This window comes from Rousettus aegyptiacus, unplaced genomic scaffold, assembly GCF_014176215.1.
Source record: "Rousettus aegyptiacus isolate mRouAeg1 unplaced genomic scaffold, mRouAeg1.p scaffold_m13_p_5, whole genome shotgun sequence".
NCBI classification, from domain to species: domain Eukaryota; kingdom Metazoa; phylum Chordata; class Mammalia; order Chiroptera; family Pteropodidae; genus Rousettus; species Rousettus aegyptiacus.
In genome coordinates this window covers 19,540,758-19,556,946 of record NW_023416308.1, presented here as the reverse complement: position 1 = coordinate 19,556,946, position 16,189 = coordinate 19,540,758, and the positions used below count along the sequence as shown (strand labels likewise).

At 43.4% G+C, this 16,189-nt stretch overlaps 1 protein-coding gene across 3 annotated transcripts in view; it reads left to right on the top strand.

The window, feature by feature from the left end:
- Nucleotides 1-6,894, top strand: part of SEZ6L (seizure related 6 homolog like) — a 169,419-nt gene extending 162,525 nt beyond the window's left edge. The window contains exons 15-17 of one of the 3 annotated variants that reach the window (XM_016129667.2): nt 55-166; nt 1,534-1,636; nt 4,170-6,894. In XM_016129667.2, coding sequence (XP_015985153.2) covers nt 55-166; nt 1,534-1,636; nt 4,170-4,199 — 245 coding nt within the window. In that variant the 3' untranslated portion in view covers nt 4,200-6,894. Of the gene's footprint in view, nt 1-51; nt 167-1,533; nt 1,637-4,169 lie in introns of all 3 variants that reach the window. The other 2 variants (XM_016129668.2, XM_016129666.2) reach the window with 2 other exon arrangements.
- The last annotated feature ends 9,295 nt before the right edge of the window (nt 6,895-16,189 follow it).

The following is a 16,189-nucleotide window of genomic DNA, read 5'->3' as shown; positions in this document are numbered from 1 at the left end:
GGGTTGGGCATGTGACAGACACCTGAGGGCCTCACAGGCTTGTGTGTTTAGTAGCAGAAGCGGCAGCCGAGACATCATTGGAAGGGGGAAACATGGCGCTGGCTATCTTCCTCCCCGTCCTCATCATCTCCTTACTGCTGGGAGGAGCCTACATTTACATCACCAGGTAGGGGGCTTCGGGGCAGGTTGGAGGCTGTCATCCACTCAACCACCAGTGCCCTGGGGACTGGGCATTTCACCTCTCTGAACCTCAGGGTCTCTACCTGTAGCATGGGGATAGTGGTATTTATGTGATTGTAGGGATGGTGTGATTCAACTCAACTTAGGGATTAATATCTATATCGGACACCTACCAACCCTCTGTGGGAAGAGCATGGCATATGCAGCAGCAAATAAGACAGATGCTATCCCTGACCTCAAGAAGCTGTGGTCTAGTGTCAGAGATAGGCATTTCACATTGCGAGGCATACCAACTTATTCATTCCTTCATTCACTTGTTCAACAAATACAGATGGACAATTTAATATGTACTAGACATTGCTACAGGTGTTGGGGATCACAGAACTTGCCCTTAATGAAAAATGGATGACAATAAACCATGCCTACAATAGTCACCAATTCATCCACATGCACAATTACTGAGCACCTACTATGTGTCAGGCAGTTTTCTGGGCTCTAGGAACATTATTGTGGTGGGGGAGGGGGGACAACAGAAGGAAGTCAGAAAGTCTTTGCCGTCATGGGTCCCTAGTTCTAAAGGGAACAAATAGACACTAGCACATAAGAAAAGAAGGGGGTATGTTATAAGGTGCTAAATGCAGGGTGAAAAGGGGAGCTGGGGTAGGAACAGTTATTCCACCTTAAACGAGGAGGTAGAGAAGGCCCCACGAAGAAATGACATTTGAGTAAGGACTGGAAAGCAATGCATAAGTAAGCTATGCAGATATCTGAGCTAGGAGGATTCCGGGCAGAGAAACAGCATGAGCAAAGGCCCTGAGGCAGGCATTTACCTAATATAAATTGTTGCTCTTCACATGGAGCTCACAGTCTAGAAGGGGGAGAGGAGAAACACACAAATTATAACATACTGAGATAAACACTGTGCAGGGAAGAGAGAGTGTGGTAACAGAGGAAGTACCTTTAAATAGGTGGTCAGGGAAGGCTGCTCTGAGGCAGCACAGTATACAGTTGGTGCTCCATACATGCTCATTATTGTTGTTGCTCTTTGCATTAAAGAGGGACTTGAGTCATTTTTCAAGGGAAAACAAATTAAGCTCCACCCCCCTCTCCAGTAAGCGGGGACACTGAGGTTTTCGCTGTCACCGACTGGGTTAGAAGTTGAGAGCAGTTATGATTCCAGCTTTCATCCCGCTCAGATTCTCGCCTTCAAGAGGCTGTTTCCACACATCCTCCTTGTCGCTAGTGGAGGTGCCAGGGCTCACTAAGTGGCACAAACTGTTCCCCTCAGGTATCGTAAGGTATCTCCTAGTCTCAGAGAAACAACCTCTTTTTTTTTTACTGTCTGTTCTCCAGATGTCGCTATTACTCCAACCTCCGCCTGCCCCTGATGTACTCCCACCCCTACAGCCAGATCACCGTGGAAACTGAATTCGACAACCCCATTTATGAGACGGGGGTGAGTTGGTCTCTCTTCTCTCCCCAGTGCCTCCCTCTTTGCTCTAAATTCACTAACAGCAAAACCGAACATTTAATTTCCTTTTGCTCACTATGCCACTGGCAAAAAGGCACGGCTATGGGTCCTGTCTTACTCCCACTATGATCCCTATTGAAATCACTGCTAAGAGAACCCAGCTCTCTTTGCAAGCCGATGACAAGCCTGTAATGTTGTTTACTCTTGGCACAAGGATCACAGAAACAAAGGGCTGCACCAAAGACCCATGGAGAGACAGCTAAAATAGATCACAGCCCACTGGTGGCCTGGTGACAATGGGCAGCATTTCCACACACCTTAGTGAGCTCCTCTCCTTATGGATCAGCAGTGTGCAACATTCCCACACATATGAGTGGCAGGCTTTGCGTTGGGTACTAGGGACACAGTCATGAACCAAATAGACATGGTCCCGCCATTAATGAGCTTACAGTCTTGAAAAGGAGACAGGTATCAATAACAAGAACAATAATAATATGTACCATGGGCCGGGCTCCTTAAATGTATGATCTTCTTAAATCCTTGCACCTCTGAACTCTTTGTGATAGATTCTTCAGCTTTCTCTGATTGACCCATAAGGACACTGAGGTTCAGAGAAAGGAAAAAATGATTTGACCAAGGTTGTACATAGCCAGAAGGCACGGCCTGGATGCAAACTCTTATCCGATGGCATTAATTATTATACTAGTCTGCCTCCCCATCAACCTCAAATGATCAAATATGCCAATGAATATCTTGATTGCAATAAATCATAAATTTTAAGGACCATGAAAGAAATCAGACAGGGTGCTATAAGAATATATGATGGGGGACACTTTTAAGGGGTAGGGGAAGGCATCTTTGAAAAGTGATGTGAAGCTAAAATGTGTAAGGTGAATAAAACTGAGGTGGTCGTTGAAGAAGATGCCAGGGAGAAGGGAGTACATATGCAAAGGCCAAGAGGCATATGTGAGAAACCAGAAGGTCAGTCATGACTTTGCAAAGCCACAGCCCTTCAGATACCCTGTGCAATGATGTACAGTCATTTTCCAGTGGGGATGGAGGGGCATTAACTTGACTTACTCTTTGTCCCTGCTAACTTTCAACTCACCATTCCCCTTCCTCTGACCTCCTGTGTTAGTCATTGATTGATATATAATAATAGTATTACAAATTTAGGAGCCTAAAACAACACACATTTATTATGTCATAGATTCTGTAGATCAAGAGTTCAGGCACATCTTCACTGAGACCTCTGATTCAGGGCTCACAGGCTACAGTTAAGGTGTCAGTCAGGGCTGCGGTCTCATCTGAGGCTTGACTGGGGAAGGATTTACTTCCAAGTTTATGTGATTGTCAACAGCATTCAGTTCCTTGCAGGTTGTTGGACTGAAAGCATCAGTTTCTTTCAGGCTGTCATCTAGAGGCCACCCTCAGTTCCTTTCCATATGGCCTTCACCATACAGTAGCTCGTATCATGGCAGCTTGCTTCTTCAGAGCCAACAAGAAAGAGAGAAACTCTCCTTGCAAGATAGGACTCACAATCCTATACAATATAAAACATAGAAGTGACATCCTAAATCTTTGTGCTGTATTCTGTTGGTTAGAAGCAAATCACAGGATCTGTCCACATATAAGAGGAAGGCATCACACACGGTCATGAATACCAGGAGGTAAAGACCACAGGGACCACCTTAGAGTCTGCCCACCACACCCTAATATACGACAAAGCATATCTGTTTTGACTCAGCAGGAACTACAAACCTCCATTAAAGCGTGCGATAGCGACCTCTTCCAGGGCCGAGCCTATGACTTCTTATATGTCCCTCTTCCTCCGATCTGAGGCCTGGGGTATATTACACACACTCTGTGAATATCAGAGAAATTGGACAGGTTCCTACCCATTTATAGTAGTCACTTTAGATATGACACTGGTAAAAAGTCATATTATTTTCCATTCTTTCTAGCTTGTTTCCAGATCCTAAAAGAAAGTCAAGCTGATGAAAAACAGCACTTTAGAAACTAGACCTTTTTAATACTTATCAGTATAGTTTATCAATTACTACCGTTATAATCATGCTGAGTAACAAACGATCCCCAAACTCAACCTGCTAATTTACTCACTAGTCAGGGGGCAGTGTTTTCAGGCAGTTTCAGTTGGTTGGTAGTCCTGTTTCAGCTGCACTCATTCACACGTCTGGGATCCTCTAGTCACTGGCTGGGGGACTCAGCTCCCCATGGCTTTCATCTTCTGCTGGGACTAAAGGCTGTCAGGCATGCTCTGCTGATTGTGACAGCAGAAAGGCAAGACACGAGCAGAAACACACATGCACTTTTCAAGCCCCTCTTGTGACCCATTTCCTTATACTCCATTGGCCAAAGCAAGTCGAGGTCAGAGGGAAAGGCGCTGCAAAGTCATGTGGCCAATGTTGTGGACACAGAGAGGGGTGAAGATCTAGAGCATTAATGGGTCACTCTTTCTTGCCAGACTTTAATAAAGCTGTGCTTCTCTTGCTTGCAGGAAACCAGAGAGTATGAAGTGTCTATCTAAAGAGAGCTACACTTGAGAAGGGAACGTACAGATGTGAATTCAACTACAACCTCCTCGAGAAACTCATCCAGAGACCGTATGGCATTTGATTGAAAAACTCCAGAGCGTCGGCTGTCTTTTCTTTAGATTCTTTATCGAAGACTTGCTGTTTTCTTCACTGTATTTATTATATTTAAAATTGAAATAGGTGTGGTTGGATGTATTGCAGCTGCAGTCAGATTATGTTACAGCCTCAATTCTGAAGGCAGGTGGAAGACCTACCGAATGGCAAACACAGCAGCAGAAGGAAAAAAAAAAAAAGTAAAAACAGGTTGGGTCGCTCCCATCAGTAGTGCCATGCTATGGCTGCATCAAATTGCATGCATCTTTGGGATCCATGCCCATGGTGTTTTTAGTACAAATCTAAGTCCCCAGATTAGGTAGGGTTGGAATTTCGCATGAATACTTAAACAGGTCTGCTCCCAAACAAATCCCGGGTTTGCTCTTCCAATTTTCCCAGCTTCCAAAGGGTCTTGCCACACCTAGTCTCCCCTGATCCTTCTGAAGGCAGCAAAGGTGTTACATAAACATTCTCTTTTACCTTACTGGATGCTGGCAAAATAAGAAAATGTTTTTCTTTCTGTGAAGCTGATAAATGGCAAAGAAAAGTTTTCAGACGGGATGAGAAATTTTGGAGTTCTGACGAAGAATTGGGTGAGGGGGAACACTGGGTGAGGGGATCAAGTTAATAAAATGTTCTTTTTGTTGACCCTCCTTCAACGATGAAGGAGCAGCTAATTTAGGCTGCAAGTGCCAGAATCAATCACCTTGTTCAGCAAGGCTACCCACAAAGCTGTGAAGATAGATCCACAGAGTCACGGCTGCTTCTCTCACAGAGTTACGAGGGTTGTATTGCATAGGAAGTGCCACGTCCTAAAATCTGGGTGAGCCCTGTCTTTCACCCTTATATTTTATCAGGGTCCTTTCATCGCAACCCACTGGGACTAGTGAGAGTGTGACTAACAAGGAAGATGCTCTTCTAAATACAGGTTTAAAGAAAAGGTGAGGAGGCGGAGGGAGGGGGAGCAGGCGGAGGGTGGGCAGATGTATGGAAGGAATAGTATGCACAAGGCAGATTCACCTTCCTGAGACCGTCATTCACCTCCCTAGTGACAGCTGTTGGTTCAGAGAGGCACACAGGCTCAGTGCTTCGAAGTCTTCTTTGGCACCCTCCTACAGTCCCTAGAACTGTTTTAAATCGGCTGCTTTTCAAAGATCTTTCTGGCTGCCATGCCGTTGAGAGAATGGCTGGAAGTCCATATTTTGGTACCCTGTTTAGGAAGCTTCTGAACCAATATAAGGCAGTTGGCTTTGTACACACACACACACACACACACACACACACACACACACACACCCTTCCCGGCCAGGAGCTTGGGCCTCATTCAGTCTTGGGGTCTAAGGATAGGATAATTTCCTTCCGCCAGAGAGGGATCCTGCATCTACACTCCTTGAGGCATACATATGTGACACACAGTGAGAGATCATTAAAGGTCGCTTTCCAGCCACTCAGAGCCCACCCCAGTTTCTGAAAGAACCAGAGGAAAAGTGTTCCAGAACATTAGGGAGCAATGTCATGTTTGGAGAAAAACCAACAATGCAAATAACCTAACCTTTTTTTAAAAGGCAGAATCCAATTTTGCTTTTATTTCTGTTTGATGCTTATTCTAACCCTAACCCTGGGGCATCCGGAAAAAAGAACTCTATTAATGATACTTAATTTTAGAACATACTACGGTTCTGTGAAAACTAAACATTTGCCTTTCGTAAAGACTGATAAATGTAAAATCTTACTCTAACCCTGTCCCCTAAAACTGGCTAGGCCATGGCCTAGGAATTCTTATTGGTTATTGGAGGGATAGAAAAAGTGTTGATTTTTTTCCAGGATACCGATGTCTTAGTTCTGTCTTATTAGTACAGCACCTGTAACTATATTTTAAAAGTTTGTTTTAGCCTAAAGATGGATCGTGTGAGCTTGACAATGTACAGTGTGATTGAAAAGACAGGCTGGTGTCTATTTTTCTTTTTTAAAATATCTGAATGTGTATTTGTAACATGTAAAGGTAAAGGAATAATAATAACAGTGCCAAAAATGTACCAGGCATCTCATTTCAGTTCATACATGTCTGTTTTTATAAGATCAATATTAAAACCCATTGGGATTAAATATTTTTGAACAGGATACAATCTTGAGAAACTCGAGAATGGACTGAACCTTCCTACAAGCCACTCTTTGTTTTTAAAACAGTGGGGAAATACGTTTACAGAGATTTTGAGCTTCAAAGAATGCATGTGATGGTGTGTATTACATGCTAATTCATATAAGCTGGATCTGTCAGCTACCACCCTGTGCTTTTAAAATGCACACACTGAACCCTCTTCAGCTTGGAGCTCACATCCTTTTGCTTTTTTTTTTTTTTTTTTTTTTTTTTTTTTTTGGAGGGGGAATAGAATTATTTAGCCAACCTAAGTACTCTGGTCATTCCTTGATGGCCATTCTTAACTTAGTTCCATAGACATGCTTTAAAGTCAGCTCCTTGGAGAGCCTACTGAACCTCAGGCTGATAGCTTTGGAAACTGCCAAACAACCCCGCAGGAAACAAAGTGGCTACATAATCAAGATGGTTGTAAAAATGGAAGTGACTTGGCAAATATATGAGTAGGCTGAGACTGAGCATGAGCCTCGGGCAAAAATGACTTTTCTTTGGGGAAAATCCAAGGAGTATGACTTTTCTATGCCCTTGAGTGGTCATGATGGGTCATGAGCGGTCAGATATTATTGAGTTGTTTGGTATCCCCAAAGGTAGGCTTTCTCCTGGGAAGATTTCATTATCATTTTATCCCAAAACAGAATCAAAAGCAAAACCAACTTTCTAAGCTAGAATAATGAAATTAAGTCATTTTCCACTTTGTATATATTGATGCTAATAAAACAAATGAAAAAGAGTCAAATCTATGGGATTTTTGTTACATCCACTCCACAATGGCAGCAAGGGGAGTATCTCCAGTTTCTGGGGATCTGGATGGGGAAAACCTACTGACACTTTGAATGCCAAGACAGGAATACCAACTCAGGGACCACTGGGAAATGTTTGGGACAAGACAGGACTCTGCCATCATTAGACATACCGTCATCCTCCCTGTCCTAGTCAGCTTGGGCTGCCATTACGAAATGCCATAGATGGGGCAGCTTAAATAACAAACATTTATTCCTGCTTTGGAGGCTGAGAAGTCTGAGATCAGAGTGCCTGTTGATTCCATTCCTGGTGAGAGCTCTTCACGGCTTACAGACGGCCTTCTCACTATGTCCACACATGGAAAATCTCAATCTCAATCTCTCTCTCTCTCTCTCTCTCTCTCTCTCTCTCTCTCTCTCTCTCTCTCTCTCTCTCTCTCTCTCTCTCTCGCCCCCACCCCCACCCCGACACACACACGCACACACACTCCTCTCAGGTTAGGGCCCCACTCTTTGACTTCATTTAACCTTAATTACCTCCTAAAGTCCATATTTTCAAACGGTCACACTGGAGTTTAGGGATTCAGCGTATGAATCGGGTGGACACTTCATAGCATTCCACTCCTGGGTCCCCCAACTCATATCCTTCTCCCATGCAAAACATAGTCATCTCACCCAACGATCGCAAAAGTTTTAACTCATTCCAGCATCAACTCTAAAGTTCAAAGTGTCATGGAAATTAGATATGGGTTAGACTGGAAGGTATATTCATCTGAAGGCAAATTCCTCTCCAGCTGTGAACCTTCAAAACTAGACACATGATGTCTTTCCAAAATATGATGGGACAGGCATGGGTACACATCCCCATTCTAAAAAGGAGAGATCTGAAGGAAGAAAGGGCGATGGATCCCAAGGAAGGCCAAAACCTAGCAAGACAAATTCCACTAGATCTTAAGACTCAAGAGTAACACTATTTAGTTTGATACTTGCCCTAGAGGTCTACCAGGGTGGCAGCATCACCCTTAGGTGTCCAATCACCTTCCATTTAAAAATAAATGGGTGGGTTTCTGAAAAGGCTCCTGGAGAGAAGTTTCATAGGTGGGCCTGGGGCAGCTGGCAGGACCACTGTCAAGCCGAATCATTCATGGGCCAGCTGTCATTCAATCAGTTCTGGAATGGAGATTCTGAGGAAGGACCTAAAGGGTGAAGAAAGAAGATGAAAGGTCAGGGCACCCAACATGCCTTCCGAAACCAAGATTCTATTTTCCAGGCCACTCTACAAATTTAGAGCAATAGTAGAGAGACATATCTTTCCTTGAGACCAGAACCCACCCTCACTGGTAGATGTACTTCAAGCAAACTGGGCCTGATGGACAGCCCTGGACTTGGAGAGAGAGCACCAAAGAGAAGTGATTGAAGAGATCCTTGCCAGGATAAATAGTAATAATAATAGTAATAGTAGTAGTAGTAGTAGTAGTAGTAGTAGTAGTAGTAGTAGTAGTAACAACAACAACTGGCACTTTTTGGTTCCTAGATAGTTCTCTTTTTTTAATATTTTAAATACACTTTTATTTTAGAATAGTTTTAAATTTCCTAGTTATTTGATTTTACCCCTTGAGTAAAAAAACTATTATTATTCTCCTTTTACAGATATGTTATCTGAGGCTCAGAGAGGCTGTCTCTCATCCAAGTTCACACAGCTGGTACACAACGGAATGGGACCCAGGAGGTCTGGCTCCTGGTCAGTGTCCAGGGCAGGAATGGTTGAAGGCCTCCTCCCAGGGCACCCAGAAGCAAAGCAGGCCTTTTTAGCCTGGGGTGCCCTGCCTTATTCGACAGTTGTTATAGGAGGTATTTGGCTGGGTTCAGCAGTGGCTAAGAGCTGAAACTCTGAGTTTAAATTTTGACTCGATCAATGATTCGCAGCTCATTGGGATGAAGAACTCACATTGGGGGGAAATACCTTCCTACATTACTGTGGAGGTCAACTTCAATGAGAAGAAGTTGGCTTGGTGTGTGTGAGGGAGCTAAGGGTTGCTCTAAGAAAGTGTTTCCTGATAAAAGGGGACACAACTCCTACAGCCCCTTTTCCTCCTACCTTGAACCCGGTTATATAATTTCAGTAGCCAACGGCCACCTTGCAATGCAAGTATCCAGCATGAGGGCAATAGCAATACGCTAAGAACGGTGGGATGGGAAGAAATCCTGGGTCTCTGATGGTGCCGGCATCAGCCTGCCTGACACAAGCATAAAGCATAATTCATGAAACCAGCTCCATAGATTACAATACACAGATGATGGTTCTATATATTTTGCAACAGTATAAACAGAAAATAATTCATCGAAGTGGAACCTAAAAACAAAGATAAGATTTGAGTTCCATTTTCTAAAAATTTGTGCTTTTCAGATCTAATGCCCTCACGAACCTCCCATTCCAAATTTTTTCTCACCCGCCCCCCTTTCCTCCTTCTCTCCCGCCTGCTCTTGCTCTCCCTCACTCTCTCACTCTCCATGTTAGGACTCTGCCCATGATTTACTAATCCTTTGCACTAAAAGGATGACATAGGATAGAAAAAGTAGTTTCAACATGAATTTTACGGCTTAATAGTTTTAAAGATCTAGTTTTTATTTCCTTACATTTCCAGTATGCTTTTGTTTGCACTAAACTGGTGATAAGAAATTACCATTCTAAAACTGTACTATTATTAGTACTGTTTGCAATATAATGGCCTGGCACATAGCAGGCACTCTTAAACATTTGTTGAAGGAATGAACATCAATCAACAGAGAAGCCCAAGGTATGGTCAATGTCACGAGTGTGCTGGGTCCTTTTAAACCACCAGATGGCATCCTCAGCATGGTTTATTCAACAGTCACACTTCACTTCCTCCAAATGGTTATTCTCTTTGGACGAAGTCATCTGATGAAATGGGTTGTTTTCAGTACATCAGAATTTGATTTGAAGAAGTAGTGGGTACCCTTCTCTCTTGCTAGAGAAAGAGAAACCAACATCGATATTAACTAATCCTTGCCCATGAAAGGGAGCTAGGCTGAGTGTGTTATCGGTAAAAAATGAGGTCACCTTAGACCCAGGGCTCATACAGTGTAACCCTCAACTAGAGTACCACTCCAAGACCACAAAGATTTTAAGAGAATCTAACTTTTACTGACGTTGTCTTGAGAGGACTGAGTGGGAGGCTATCACAAGGCATATTAGCCAAGGAAGTGTCTTTTAAATCCTCTGTACCCATTTCTGTCCCCGAGAGAATCACATGCCTGGGACCTGCTCCAATCTCTCTCCCTCCCCAAACTCTAGTGCTCTTCTAGTAATGGAGCTGTGGTCCCCTACTCACTACCCCACCCTTAACCCCAACATTTTATTTTCTTTCACATAGGGTTATAAAATTTAGAAAGTATACCCAGTTAAATTTGAAAATCAGATTTTTTAAAAACAAAAATATAAAACTTTAGTATAAGTAAATTGTGACTCTGGGTACCATCTGGCCAATTCGAGTTTCCATGATTATTCAGAGACGGCACATGACCCAAGCTGGGCCAATGGGAAAGTACAATATTTGAATCATGCTGAAAATTATTCATCCTTTACCTGAAATTCAATTTTAACTGGGCATTTTATGCTTATATACAAGCAATGTATCCCTTTTTACTTCCTTATCCCAAAACCTGTAGGCCCTTCCTTGATCCCTAACCTTCTTAGAAGGCAGGGTTAGCAGGAAGTGTAGAGTTCAGTATTTTGAGGTTTCCTACTCATGGAATATATTCATTTCCCTCTTTATATTTTGTTTCATTGCATGTAAATATATACAGGTATAAAAATAGTGCACACCAATTATAACAATTCACGCAACACAGCCGACTAATAAGCAAGCTAAAGATTTTTCCCAAGCCATCTAGTGCCACACTCCTCATGCATTAATGTTTACTACTTGGTGGGTATCTTTCCATACCATTCCTTTTCCTCAAAAAAAAAAAAATCATTACACATCTTGCTCCCACTTCCCCTCCCCACCCCCACTGGGGGCCTTTGATATATCTATATAGATAGATAGGGAGAAAGAGAGAAGAGATGACGTATCTTCCCCTAACATCTCTCCAGGTCATTACACAAATCTCCAAATCATTCTTTCTAAAGCTGAGTTTTAGTCCATAGTGTGCCGCATCATAATTTATTCCATTTTTTTCCCCCACAGAAACACAAGGCATCTGGGGTAAGGATTTTGTGCAAAGTTGTTTACAGCAGCGGAGTTTGTTTTGCCAAAAAGCTAAAAAGAATGTGAGGGACAATCAGTAGGGAACTATTGTGCTTATTTATCTCAGGTTTCACCACTGGGTCTAAAATTCCTCTTTGCTTGCTATACTCCAGGATCTTACCTGAAGGGCCATGTCTGCTTCTGCCTTGATCTCTTTACACAGATATTTAAAGCCTTACTCTGCTTCCCCAATAACCCCTTACCCCCTACAGTCCCTCCTTCCAGACTGTCAACTATTTACTAGAAAACCCTCTGAGACGTTTATATAATCAAAAAGATTTCATCAAATTATGATGAAAGGGCCATACTTTCATTCTGATCATATCCAAACAACTACATGCCTCTTTTCGGAACACTCTGGTACAATTTGGTCTATATCCCAACATTTCTAAAAAGAAAGTTCCCTTTTTCAAGTCAGGTACTACACATGCTGGTTGTAATGGAAATCTAGGCTTTCTTTTCTCTGTAAGTACGCTCCGGTTTTCTTTTGCAGAACCACGGAGATACAGACTCACACCGCACATGGGCCCTCAGGACCCCGCCTCCTGACACCAGAACACCTGACCACAGTCTGGCCAATCAGAAGTTCCAGGATTGGCTCAGAGATGGTCACGTGACCCACGCGGGTCCAACTGGCTCACTCTTTCTGCGGAGGTGTGACTTGCTAGCAGCCATCTTGCTGCCACACGGAACAAACGTGCGTGTAAATGAAAATAAAAGCGAGGGAAACAAAGCCCAGAAATGGAAAAAGACAGATTTCTGGTGACGTTTGGGACTCTTGGATTCAACTGGGCTGCAAATCAGGCCTACTTTCTTCTGCCTTTCCAATCACGTGAATCAAGCCTTCTCTTTTGGATGAAGCCAATTTGAATTGGGTATCTGTACCTTGAAAGTAAGCGATATTACTAATAGAACATTCTTTGTATTTCAGTTAATAAGAAAATACGTTGTGTGTGTGTGTCCATCCCCTCCCCCCCCACACACACAACTATTAAGAATTCAGTCACTATACACAACATCTATATCCACCTGAAAATTTATAATATGTTTGTAATGTATAGTCAATTCTATATCTAACAATAACTCTGGTGCCCCTAAGGGTTCAAGAGTCACAGGTAACGATTAAATATTCTCTGCCAGTGGCTCACAGGGCATTGGGAAGTGCCAGGGAGCGGCCCTCAGCCAGTGAGGGTTGGGGTTGGGGGGTAAATACCCCAGCTCTCACATCCCTTGAGGTATGTTCTGCTCCATTCCCAGAGTTCCCAGTGGGGTTGAACCTCAGTCGCCCACAGCGCTCACTAACACACTTTTTATTGGCGTCCTTCCTTTCTGAGCCTTCCTTCCCCATTCCCTTTCTGGCACTTAGGATAGCACCTCCCAATCACTTTTCGTGGAATCTTCGCTCAGGGTTTGCTTCTGGAGAGCCCCAACCAAGCAAGCTACCTCTACACCCCACACTAAAAACTGCTCTTCTAGAGGACTCCACGCAGGCATCCGGTGGTGCTCACTGCAGAGCAATCTGACAGGGTGTGTTAGCAACTTAATTCAAAAAAAAAAAAAAAAAAAAAAAAAAAAAAAAAAACAAGCCAAACACAAAAAAAACCTGTAATTCCTTGCACCTGATGCTCTACTTGCCCATCAAACGCTGAATTTCTGAACTCTTCTTATTCCCATGTCCTTAGGGCACAGGTAAGCTATGCTGTTGAGGACATGATTTATTGTTTCCTGCCAATTCTAACCATAACCACACACACCCCCACACACGTGTGGCAACTCCTATGTTTATGTGGAACCGCCTTCTTACATTTTAATTCTACCCTCCTTTCCCTTCCTCTGATCTCCCTGTTCACTAGAAGGATTCCTGGAGCAGGTGCTCCTTTCCCAACCTGCTGAGCCTCACTGTCTGTCTCCTGTCCCATTTAGAAAAGGAATAATGATGGGAATGGCCTGACAGTAAAGAGTGATGGCTCTAGGCAGGCAGGCCTGGCTCTACCACTTTATAACCCTGGGACTCTGGCTAGTGGCCTCTATTTCTTCATCTGTAAAATGGGGCTGGAAATAACAACAAATCTATCTAGTTATTAGTGAGAATGAAATAAAATAATGCTGTAAAATGCTTAATAGAGGGCCAGGCACTTGGATAGTGCTTGAGAAATGAGGGCTTTTGTTGCCATTTAAAGCTAACAACCTTAGTATTTGTTGAATGAATAAATGAATGAATGAATGAAATCAACAGAGAATCCCCAGGTAGAGTCGTGCCTTTTGTTGTCTAAGGAGATCTGGGGCCCTGCCTATCTCACTCAGTCTGCAGGATCTAAGTGAGAGCATTAGGTTCCCTGTACTCAGAAGAGCCCCACACTTAAATTAATGATCTGCTGTCACCATCCTAATACTCTTAATAATTTTTGAACAAGAGGTCCCATATTTTCATTTTGTCTCACAAAATTCTGTGCCCAGTTCTGGCCGTAGGTCGATCACAGGGTTTTCCCAAAGTCATGTCCTAAGAAAGAGCATCGAGAACCTAGAAGAGGGGTCTACTTAGGGGCAGAACATGGTGGGGAGGAAAGCTGAATAAACCAAATCCATAAACTTCCAGCTCAGCCTGGATACTAGCCTAGGGCTCGGCTTCCACAGATGAGGAATCATTGCTAACTTGGCCCTCGACATCCAGGAGAAAAAATGCAGGAGAAAGAAAAATGGCAAAGGGGTGGGGCACCAGGCTATCCCAGCTTAATGAGATCTCTCCTTCCTTCCTCTCTTTCCCTCCGCTTTTCTCTCCTTCTTCCTGCTCTTTGCTTCTTCGCTCCTCAAGTGCCCTGACTCTCTCTTTATTTTCCTTCCATTTTCTCAGATCTCTCTTTTCTTTCTCTTTGACAAATGCTTTAGACCCTGCTCCGTGCTAAGCATGAATCTAGGCACCATCCTCTGCCTCTCTCTTCTGGTCATCTTTTCTTTCTCTGTGTTTATTTCTATTCTGCTTTTTTTTTCCCTTTCTCAGTCTTCCTTTTCTCTTTCTGATCTTTCTGTCTCTCTTTGTCTCTATCTCTTTCTCTGCCTTTCTCTGGGTGTTTCTCTCTTTTCTTATTGTCTCCCTCCCTATCTGTTTCTCTCTGTTTCTCTTTCTGTCCCTTCTCTCTCTCTCTCTCTCTCTCTCTCTCTCTCTCTCTCTCTCTCTCTCTCTCTCTCTCTCTGTTTCTCTTTTGGTCTCTCTGCATCCCGCCCCCACCACTTCACCCCCGCACCAGCTTCCTCTCCCTGGGACCCAATTGTCAGGCTACTCACGTCCTGGGCTGCCTTAAAACCTGCCATGCATATTCTCATCATTGGATTTTACCTGTGCCCACCTCTGTTAAAAAAAGCTTTGACCTTTGAGATTACAACAAAAAGAGCATCATATGCCCTGAGGGAACAGCAGCACCTGGAACAACAACAACAACAACAAAAAACTCATTCCTATTGTTTTGTGTTTTTGAAAGATATGCAGCCTGAGGATGTGGAGGTCCCTGGAGGTCTCGGTGGGAGTTGCCCAACACCCAGCCCTGGGCTGTTTCCTTTCCTGCCCCCACAATAAGCACTAGGGGGGGTTGAGCTATGACTGTTTGTTTTCTGGAGTCTTAACTGAACAAGACATCCACCCAGCAGTTGGCTCCTAATCCTGCTGAGCCATTTGCCACAAATCCCTCTTTTGTCACAATTTAGCTGTGAGTTTAAGAGAGCTGCAAGAGAAGAGCAGAACGAGCCTATGGAAAGATTCTGGGGAGGTGTTTAGAACACAGCAGCGGAGCAGACATCCTTGGGATTGAGGCTGGAGGTATATACATAAGGGCTGAATAACCCTGGGCAGGGTGATAGCTAACAAGTGTTAAGCTCATGGATGAAAACAGGGCCACGTACTAAACCAGACAAGCTCAGGGGAGGCTAGCATGCAGGCCTTACAAACTCAGAGACTGAAAGTAACCACATAGGATGGTCTGAACAGAAAAATCCATAACTAAAAGCAGGTCATGACAGGTAGTTCCAATCTGGGCCAATAGCTTCCTTGACAAAGGTCATCTAAGTGAGCCTGTCTATTATATTTTTGCATCTAAAATCATACCTTTGAAATAAGTGTCAGAATAATCTTTTTTTCTATACCCTTCAGGGCACACCCACAGAACCCCTCATTGTTCTCTTGTTCCCTGAATACCATCTCTATGTGATGTAAATGTTAATTAACTATCCCCTACGCACCAATGTAAAAGAAGTATGTATCTCTCCATTTTACTTTTTATCCAATCTCAGAGATTTTGCACTTTGCTTTCTCCCACCTCTTAAGCTACCACCAATGGATTTCATGTAACTCTCCTTAAGTATCCTCCTTTGATTGTGATGTATAAGGTAAGCTGCAAAACTGCCATTCTCCAGAGCATTTTCTTAATTCATTGAGATTTTGTTTCCCAGCAATTGTCATCAGTTTGGCTCAAGTAAACTCATAAAAATTCTTTACGACTTTAGGGGTTTCTTACATCAAAGAGCACTCCCAATGTGCCTGGCATTGTGATAAGCTCTGTAGTGATGATCTCATTTAATCCTCCCAGCAACCCTGTAAATGACAAACCATTATGGATAAGAAAGCTGAGGCTCGGAGAGCCTGGATTATTCGTCCAATGCCACACAGCTAAGTGGTGACCATTCATACAGTTTGATTCCTGAGCCTCCTCCTTCCCAGTGCCCTGACCACCACT